Source organism: Fukomys damarensis, unplaced genomic scaffold (assembly GCF_012274545.1).
Source record: "Fukomys damarensis isolate Sample0158 unplaced genomic scaffold, DMR_v1.0_HiC HiC_scaffold_4, whole genome shotgun sequence".
Lineage (NCBI taxonomy): Eukaryota > Metazoa > Chordata > Mammalia > Rodentia > Bathyergidae > Fukomys > Fukomys damarensis.
The window spans coordinates 65,532,433-65,543,039 of NW_022900916.1; the positions used below are offsets into that span (position 1 = coordinate 65,532,433).

At 41.7% G+C, this 10,607-nt stretch overlaps 2 protein-coding genes across 2 annotated transcripts in view; one reads left to right on the plus strand and one right to left on the minus strand.

Moving 5' to 3' along the window:
- Ervw-1 (endogenous retrovirus group W member 1, envelope) overlaps positions 1-1,738 on the plus strand; it is a 3,534-nt gene extending 1,796 nt beyond the window's left edge. Inside the window, exon 2 of the mRNA XM_033758601.1 lies at positions 212-1,738. Within this exon, the coding sequence (XP_033614492.1) occupies positions 619-1,239 (621 nt within the window). The 5' untranslated portion in view covers positions 212-618 and the 3' untranslated portion in view covers positions 1,240-1,738. The remainder of the gene's footprint in view (positions 1-211) is intronic.
- The window catches only part of Znf804b (zinc finger protein 804B), a 517,996-nt gene that overhangs the window by 420,239 nt on the left and 87,150 nt on the right, over positions 1-10,607 (minus strand). The gene's annotated exons all lie outside the window — the stretch shown is intronic.

Here is a 10,607-nt window from a genome sequence, read left to right on the forward strand (position 1 = left end):
TCCACACAGGAAAATTTTCAACAAGTTCTTTGGAAGGATGTACACACCGGCCGATGGCTCGGCCCTCACCCAGTCCTTATCTGGGGCAAAGGCCATGCCTGTGTTCACAATGCCACCACTGGAGAAACGCGCTGGCTTCCAGACAGACTGGTCAAGCTTTATAACCCACCCAGGGAAAGCGCCCCTGAGGATGTTTCTGTTTCCGTTTCAGGTCCCGCTGACACACCCGCTACCTCGCCGACTGACCTACAAGATGTTCCTGCTTCTACCGAGGCTTCTCCCTCTCCTTTTGATTTCTGATCTTTATCCCCCTTTTACTTTGGCTAGCCCCTATCGTCTTTACAACTACACTTGGCTCATAATCAACGAGGCCGGTGACATTGCCAACGCTACTTCCCAGATTGCTGCCACCACCCCTTGGCCTTCCCTCCAGACCCCGCGTATAAGGAGTGCTGGATTTGCTACTCCTCACAGCCCCCCTTTTACGAAGGTGTTGCAGTTACTGGTGAACTGATTCCTCTCCAAGACGAACCTGCCATTGCCTGGGACATCGACCCTAGCCAAGGCATAACTCTGAGACAGGTTGTGGGAATTGGACTTTGTATTTTGGGACCTCATATGCGCCTTCCCCCCCAATTGATTGATATTTGTAACAGCACCTACTTGGTTAATGGTAATGACTCCTATGTTCTTTCCCCTAATGGCACCTATTTTGCCTGCTCCACTGGATTAACCCCTTTGTTGGTCCCGCAGCTGTTTTTAGCTCATAGGGACTATTGTGTTTTAGTTTTGCTTTTGCCTCGCCTTACTGTTAGGCCCAAGGACGACCTCCTCTTTTCATCCACTGATTCCTCCCTCCTAAGGCATACACGTGAACCCGTTTCCGCCATTACCATTGCAGTTCTGCTTGGCCTTGGCGCCGCGGGCGCCGGAACTGGTATTTACTCCCTTGTTCCCTCCACCGAAAACTTTAACCAACTACAACGTGCTGTCGATGCAGATATTAGACAGCTTAAGCAGGGCCTAAAACACCTTAAGGAAACTGTTGCTTCCCTTGCCGAGGTTGTTTTGCAGAACCGCCGAGGTCTAGACCTCGCCTTTTTGCGGGAGGGGGGAGTTTGTGCAGCCTTGAAAGAAGAATGTTGCTTTTTTAAAGATAAACTGGGCCTAGTGGATGATAGCATTAGAAGGGTTGAGGAAAGCCTCAAACAAAGGCAGAGGCAACGGGAAAAGGACTAATCTTGGTATCAAAATTGGTTTTCTACCTCCCCCTGGCTGTCCACCCTGTTAGCCTTTTAGGACCCTTTATTGGCTTTATGCTGTTGATTTCCTTTGGCCCATGGGCATTCCGCCGCCTCACAAGTTTTGTTAAGAACCAGGTTGATGAGGCCACCAAACACTCCATACAAGTGCACTACCAGCAGCTCTCCTCTCAGGACCCTGAAAATAGCCAGCCCGCTGGTGACCATGGGTTCCAACCCCTAAGCTTTGTAGAATTTGAACAGATGGCTGAACGCCGTCGTTCGCTCTGCTCCAGGCTGTGGAGGTGTCTCCGACGGGATTAGCTTGATGCCGGTACCTGGGGGCAGCGTGACTCGCTGGAACACCTATGCATCACGTCCAGGTCCGGAGGCACATCAAGTAGCCTAAGACATGAGCCCTCCACCCTAATCTTGCTTAATTTTATACAGAGAAGGGGGAACTGTGAGAGACTGCTTGGGCCTGCATAAGATGGCTGCCCTCAACCTTAGCCTTTGCCTCGGTGGAAAAATCCCACTAGACTACATACGTGACCTTTGGCAGGTCTAGCCCCTGGGCAAACAGGAAATCTTACAGAAAGAATAGCCCTTTGTGCTAACCACAGGGTCACGGGATCTGGAGCAGGAAGCAGGTGGTATTTCCTTGTCCTGCTTGCCCCTAGGGATTGTGAAGTTAAAGATTGCATAGGGTTAATTGTTGATGTACGCCTTCCCACTTACCCCTCCCCACATTTGGTAAAATACTGATTGCTGTATGGTTAAATGCTTGAGTGACTCATGTGATTGATTTGTTTGAACTGTCCAATAAGCTTGCTGAACCTTCCCCCTGGGATAACAGTATATAATCGTTTTGCTGAGCCAATAAAGCGCCTTTGATCAGAAACCAGACTTGGGCCGTGTACTCTAACTTCTTAAAGATTTCCTCCACAGACATTCAAGATCGGATCGGCCTCTGATGACCCACGAATAAGAGGCGGCTCTCACCTCCTATTCCCCGCGGGACGGGGTCCCCCCAGAGAGCCGCACCAAAAGTGGCAAGGGCAACGAACAAATGAAAAAGTAGCAAGAACAAGTATGTTTGGTCAAAAAGAAGGGCCTTCTTTTGAAGGGATTATTGGCAATGTGCCTTCTTCTGTAATAACTTTTTAACTTAAACATTCACCCTATTTTCCTATCATATCTAGAATGTGTATATTTTGAATATACTAGGTAAAATCATGCTACAGAGTAAATGCATTTTAAGTATTATAGCTAGTATTATTACAAAAAGTTTTTGTGGATCCCTTTACAAACATAGCATACATCAAGTGTGTGTCAATGGGCTCTCTGGCTAACAGAATAAGAAATTTTTAATCTGAATTCCATTGGCAGTGCCCAGGTGACAGGAGATTGAGCACCAGCACTCTAGAACAAGTATCGAATATTTACAGGCTAGCATGTTTGAGGAAAATAAAAGTAGTCTTCCAAGGGCTTCATTCATTTAGGCAAAGATTTCTCTTAAATTATCCTGAAACACACAGCTAATGAAAAACTAATCTTTTAAGAGAATACATAACAATCTCCTTATTGTTTGCTCCTTGGAAGAGAAAATAAAGTCTAAAAGAGCGATATGGGAGAAAACATTATTTTTATTTTATTCTTTTTAATCCTGGATTTACATTTTGGGAATTTACTACTTACCTGGGAATTAAAAATTTTATACACAGCTAAGCATTATAACAAGCTTATTTTCATATAGTTTGGTTGCCTAAACTCAAATTAGTATATCGTAAGAAGCATGTTATCGTTATAGGCTAGTTAGGTCAAAGAGATTAACTTTTCTGAATAATGCCTTCCAATTATTTTGACCACAACCCACAGCATGAAATACATTTTACATTACAAGGACAGGCCCACTAAGTGGAAAGATGGAGATCAAACACTGTCTCACAGGTCCCCAGATTTTACATCATGTGAATGTTCTGGGCACCATACTTCACCTTTAACCTGTCTGGATGCAGAAGCAGATACCGAATTATCCTTTTGACTTCTGTATTTCCTCTTTAAGACAGCTTTCTAACATTCCCCTTTCGCCTTGGGTCTCATTTGCTTCCACAGTGCCTGACATGACGAAACTCCCTGCCCTCACCATACAACAATATATGCCAATTAGATTTGCAAAACACTAACAATGGGGAAACAAGAGTCATTCATTTGTAGAACAGACCCGTGTACCTCTGAGGCCATTTGTAGCATATGGTGCTGGATATAAGGACTTGCACGGGAATGATGACTGGGGGACAGTGCCTCTTCAATAAGTCTCCTCTCTTACAGTTTTCATAACCCCATTCATAGAAGACCTCTGAAAGACTTGCATACTATTTAAATAGATGCAAAATAGCTTGTTTCCAGAAAGTAAGAAGGAAAACATCTCAGTATTTTATTTTCTATTATTTGACTTGTATCTCCTTCCTTTCAAATTTCAAAGATGAATATGCTCTGAAAATGCAGAAAAGCATCTTTATTCAAGAATTTTAGTCCCTGTTTTTTCTCAGTGCTAGCCAGTTTCTAAACAGGGGATATATAAATTTACTTAAAAACTATTCTGCATTCTGTGTCCCCCGCAGTCCACACAACCATTGTGGTTCTCAGTGGTTAGTATTAGCATAATGCTGCAATTACACTCTGCCACTTTCTCACTTTCTTGATCTACTTGTGATGTAACTTTTAAGGCAGCTTTCCTACAGTCAGGATACAATTGTGCCTTCCTCTTTACATCAAACTTGATGTCTCAGATACATAGACAGACAGATATACAGAAAGACGGATACAGCAATCATTGACATGATTGGTCTTAAATCGAGCATGTTCCCCCACACACACACTATCTGCTGTTTACTTTTATTTCTTTTTCTACCTTCTGGATTGAGTTGCTTAGGATTCCATTTTAACTTTTTGAGCTATACTTTTGATTGTGTTATTTCAGTGCTTGCTTAAGGTTTATAGTAGAAATTCTTTTTTCTTTTGTGTGTGTGTGTGTGTGTGTGTTTTGTTTTTTGTTTTTTGAGACAAGGTCTCACTATGTAGTTGAGACTGCCCTGGAACTCAATATGTATCCCAGGCTGGTCTCGAACTCACAGCAATCCTCCTGCCTCAGCTTCCAGAGTGCTGAGATTATAGGCATGTGCCACCATGCCCAGCTATAGTACAAATTCTTAATTTAACATAGTTTATTATCAAGTGATGTTATATACCCCTTCACATATAAGAAATATATAATATGCATTCAATTTTCCCTTTCTAAACTTCGTGATTGGTTTTACACATTCACTTCCTATAAAACTCCACAATTGATTAGTACTGCTGCAGCTGATTACTCTTGAAGACTTTAGTAATAAGAAAAAGAGTATTTGTATTTATTCATACAGCTACCATTCCCGTGCTCTTCATTACTTTGCATAAATCCAGATTTCCATGGAGTAATATGTTGCTTCTGGTTAAGAATTTCTTTTTTTTTTTGGTGGGGTGGGTACCAGGGATTGAACTCAGGACCCTGTGCTTGCAAAGCAGGGAGCAACACCACTGAGCTAAATCACTGACCCCTGGTTAAGAATTTCTGTAGCAGTTCCATAATGTCATCTGAGGGTAATGAATTCTTTAGACACATCTTAGTCCAAAAAGGCCATAATTTCCCCATTGTTTGGAAATAATATTATTACTGAGTGAAGAACCCCTGGTCATATTTTTTTTTATTTAGCATTCTCAAAGTTTTTCACTGGCTTTTAGCTTACACTGTTTCCAAGCACATCTGTTATCAAGATCCTTCAAATGTCTTAAGTAATTTTCCTGCTCTGGATAAAATCTCAGAGATTTCATCATGTTTATTTAAAAGCAAGTTGGTTATGCTATATTCTAGTGTAGATTTCTTAAGTGTTTGTTGAGGTTGTTGTAGTTCCCACATATATAGATTTCATCAAATTTAGGAAACATTCAAGTATAATTTCTTAAAATATTTTTAAGCTTCATTCCCTCCTCAGGCATGATATTCGGTGTGTGTAGTTGTCCCACAACTCATTAATGATCTACTTATTTCTCCTTTTCAGGGTATTTTCTTCTTTGTTTCCCACTGGATATTTATTACTGCTGTTTTCAAGTTCACTTACATTTTCTTCTGCAGCATTTAACAGGCCATTAATGTCACCCAATATATCAGTGATATTCTGTTAACTCTATCATCTTTGGCATTTATGAGTCAGTTTGAACTGTAAGTTTTCTTGCAGTCTTTATGTTTTGGGGGGTCTGATTTTTTGAGTTCTTTATATAATCTACATAGTAGACCTTTGTCTGAAGAACAGCTGGTAAAATTTTTTCCCCACATTGTGGGTTGTCTCTTAACTCTGTGATTTCTCTGGCAGTGCAGAAGCTTAAAAAGATGAGATCACAGTTGTTGATTCTTTCTGCTAGTTCCCATGCTACTGAGGATTGGTTCATAAAGTCTTTTCCTATGCCAATGTCTTCGAGAGTTTGACGTAACTTACCCTCCAGCAAGTTTAGTGTTTCTATTTTAATATTAGATCTTTAATCCACTTGGATTTTAGTTTGGTATGTGGTGCTGCCAGCATCATTTAAGACAATACTGGATCACTTTGTGAGTTTATATGCAGTGTCTCTCAGCAACATACTAAGTCTCTCTTCGCTTCATTGTTTACTTCTGATGCTGGTTTTTCCCAGGAAAGGCTTTATTGAACATCCCTCATCACTGCACATACATTGGGATGTCACAAAGTCCACAGTCTGAGGAGGGCTTTCCTAGGCTGCCTCTTTCCCTTCCGTGGGAATTACGGAGTTCCTCAGTTGATCTGATGGAGGATACTCTGGAAAGGAGAGGAAATGAAAAAATTTTCTAAGGATGACTTTTGAGTGAACCACGATTAACAATGATAATGAATTATGCAAGGAAAGGTGTGCAGCTGGAAGACTCTACTGATCAGCTTTCCTGTTGCTGGGAGACAATGCCTGGCACCCACAATTTAAAGGAGAAGGTGATTTATTTGGCTCACAGTTGCAGTGGATTTAGTCTACACCAGTGGCTCCAAGGCAGAAACAGTGCAGCAGAAGGGAAGAGCGAGACAACGCCTTAGTTCAGGCGGCTGGGAAGCATGGCAGGCAAATGGTGCCACAGAGGAAGCGGTGAGGAAACAGCTGACCCCACGGCGCACCTCCCTGACCCACCTAGACCTGCCCGGCGGAACGCTTCAGGGACCCTCTGGAGTGCTCCCAAGCCAAGCAAGTTGACGAAGAAGCTTCCCCTTCACAGAGACATACATAACCCACATCCAGACATGTGAGATGCTGCTTCTAACAGAACCATGCCCACCGTGTGAGAGCTGGAGAGCAAGGACCACGGGGCAGACAGTGCTTGGTACTCAGCTGTGTAGCCAGGCCCAGGCTGTAGCCTCCCACCACTGCTGATCTCAAGGCTGACCACAGAAAGCCGGACTGTGCGGAGCATGGGTCACCTTGAGGAGGAACTGTCCAGTCAAAACTCTGTCAGGAGCCTGGAAAAACTGTCAGAGGCACTCACATCCCTAACACTGGCAAATCCTGACTCATCCATGTGACAGCAAAGCCCAGGGGAACGCCTCGGCAGACAGTTCTGGGCAAGGTGCCTCCAGACATCACAGCCTTGAAGGGTTCTTGGAAAGAACATAGGGGGCAGGAAGAAAACCAGCACTGGCGGCACTGTCTTCCTCCAGGGAAGATGTGGTTCTGATTGTTTCCAACACAGCCTCAGCTGAAGTATGGGAAGCCACGCGCGTGCTTCCCCTCCCTCTCCTATTATAAGAAATGTCCAGTACATACCAGTAAACAGAATGCTGTGAGACATCCCATGCTCCGTCACTGCCTCAGCAGTCCGTGGCTCTCTTCCTCCCCCTCAATGCCCCGCCACTTCATTTCTTTTGGAAGTTTTTACATAGAACTGATATACATGGAGCTGCACAAATTTTTGCTCTACAATTTTAGCAGATGAACGTATCCATATAACCCAAGCCCTCGCTACAATATAGAACAGTTTCATCTCATTAGAATCACCGGGAGTGCTTCTTTCCAAGGATACCCACCACTGTCACTGGGCGGCCCTATTCTGAGTGTTTTCACAGGGATCAGAGATTCGCTTTACCAGCTGCCAACTCACATGCACTAAATCGTACCCTCTGTGTTTTCCCCTCACCTGTCCTCCTCAGTGTGGACATGTCCATGCTTTCCGGTTTGGGTTATTATTAACAGAACTACAATAAATAACCATATACAAAAATGTCTACACCCTGGTACAAAACAGTTTTGAGTACTCTTATGATTTATAAGGTTTTCTATTCTGTCTGCTAGGAACAGGGAGTATTCCCAGATATTCTTGTTAAACTTCTGGGCTGGATTTTCCTGAACACTTTGATAACTTCCACACATACCATGAGGCATGATTAATTCTGAATGTTTAAATTTAAAATATCAGCTGGGGATTTAGCTAAGCAGTGCCGCCTCCTGCCTCATAAGTGCGAAACCAGAGTTCGATCCCCGGTACGAAAAACTAAATAAATAAATAAAATCTTTATTATAGTAAAAGGCACATTGTTAGTAGTCGTCCTCAGAATGCTCCACCTCACTTCACACACACTGATCCCCTCATTCTTGCCGCCTTGGGAAGCAGTTCTGCAGTCCTCTTTTGTGGCTTTCTGAGTTGTGATTCACAATACAGTGAGTGTGGAGGCCCAGGGCCACCCACCAGAAAAGCAGGTCCATACAAAGGTGTGTCTCAGCTATGTCATCACCACATCCGATATCATGCAACTTCGGGCTCTTCCCCGAGGTAAACATTGTGAATCAATTGAGGACATCAAGGCACCCAGAGTAAGGCCAGTACAATCATGAAAGAGGACTTGTGGTAAGAACAATGGGAAAAGTGTGTTCAAGCCAAGGTGGAGTATTTTGAAAAGCATTAATAACACTGTGTCTTTTGTTGTAAATTTTGAAAAATTTAAATATTCACTTTATTTTCAACCACAACTTATATACGCAACGATCAAAACCCAACTAAATAATCTCAGGGGGCTCTCTGCAGATCTGCAGCCTCCTGCCTGTGTTACCCACTTCCCCTCTGCATTTTGTCCTGAACACTTTCGCCATCTTGGATATCTAGTTCTGTCTCTTTTACACCGAAAATTGCCAGAGCCTCCCTGGGTTTCCTCCCCCAGTGGTTCCCAAAAACATTCTTCGGGAACTAAACTGAAGCACTTATAAGCCATGCAGCTCCCTCTGTTTGCTGCCTCCTAGGTCTGTCTATTCTCATTGCTCCTCATCGAATATCCTGAAAGCCACTGTCTCATGTGTTTTGTCTTTTTAAAAAACTTGTTTCCCACTGAAGAGTAAATCCAGTCTATTTTCTGATGTGGAATTATCCTCTCCTTTAGATTTAACTAATTAATTTGTTTTGGGCGTGGAAGACAAAAATGTCTGCATAGACTTGCCCTCAGGCATTTTGCTCTTGTACTTTATATCTATAATTAAAGGCAGGAGGAGGTTAGATTCTCTCCACTAAGCATCATCACAAGGAAAACTTAATTGGCAAGTTTTAAATAATCTTGCCTTATTTGCAGTTATTTTTAAATATCTGTTGCAAAATAAACCTTGCATTGAAATGTCTTTTAATATAGACTATAGACAGGCTTTCATTTTTTAAAAATAATTTTTAGTACGGTAATTTAACTTGGTCTCACATTCTGTAATTACATAATATTTTGTTACTAAAAATATATGATGAACTTGTAAAACATTGAATTAAGCCAACGTTTATCATTTTCATAAACATTAATCACTTAAGAACAAAAACTTCAAATGTTTCACTTTGAATGAGTAAGATCATCTGATTCTGTTCACTTGTGATCTAACTTTATGAGACTACTCTGTTCGATTTGAATTGTGGTAAATGAAGTGAGATATGGAAAAACAAAATCAGAAGGAGTTCAGAGGCAAGAGCAAAATAGCTCACGCAAGTGTTAGGAAATGTGCCTGATGAGGAAAATCTAAAGGACTAAGTACACATACCCAAGAAAATTGAATGGAAACTTAATAGCACATTTCATGTACATGAGCACATATTTTATGGATATCAGTGAGCTGCTATTTTGTTTGTAAATTGAGGGCAGAACTTCAGTAGTTTCTTAGCTGATAGCCTGTCACATGCCTCGTTTTCTTCATGCTATGATCTAATGCAGGACTGGAGAAACACTATTACGCAGAGGACATTTTCATCAATCTTTGCTGTTCAGAAACTTGCAAGGACTCTTTCTAACCTACTGCATCAAATCTAAACTTTCAGAACCTATGACCCAAAGTCCTCCATCAAGTTATATTACACTTTTCTCCCTCATGGGTCAGTACATCCCATGCAACTTTCTCTGTTTGTACTAGATGTTCCCATGACATAATTCCTGACCTCTCTTTGCTCCATCTAAGGAAACTATCCAATTCTCTCTGCTAATTATGCTTATAATGTCTATAACTGGATACAAACTGAGTATTTTTAAAAAAACCTTTTCATGTCAAACATTACTTAAATATAATTCTATTTCATAACCATTTCATCCTTCACAGTTTCTCCATATTTCAAAGCTACAAGCAGGTTGCTTCCGTGCAACTGACCAGGCAAGTTGTGCACAACTGCGAGGGAAGCTGTGCATTCTAACCACGTGAGTGCATCGATCTGTGCCACGCACGTCTCAGCCCACATCTCTCCTTATGACGTTTCTTTATCACTGACAAAACCCACGTTGTTCCTTTTCTGAAGCTAGTAGTCAGATCCATCCAATCACTCCCCCAATCCTAGCAACACAGATATTCCACTTGTCCAACTTCATCTACTTTTACTTCTTTTATCACCTAAGCTTTACTACTCTAACCCACAGTTTCTCAACCTTAGAATGACTGACTTTTTGGCTAGGTAATTCTTTCAATTCTTTCAGGAACATACCCAAAAGTGGCATAGTTGGGCCAAATTAAACTTCTATTCCTACTTTGTTGTGGTATCTCCACACTGATTACCACAGTAGTTACATCAATCTAAATCAAAACTCTAAACTCTTCTTATTTAAATTTAAAGAAACTATGAGTATGGACACAATGTAGTAAGAGAATTGTATTTTCTGTATTGCAGAGCCATTAATATTACTTCTGCTGGTAAGCATGTAAAATAAAAATTACACAATGTTCAAGAATGGCCCGGAATTTAGCTCAGTGGTGCCTCTGCCTGTCTCACAAATGCAAGGACCCAAATTTGACCCCTGTACCAAAAAAAAAAAAAAAAAAAAAAAAATA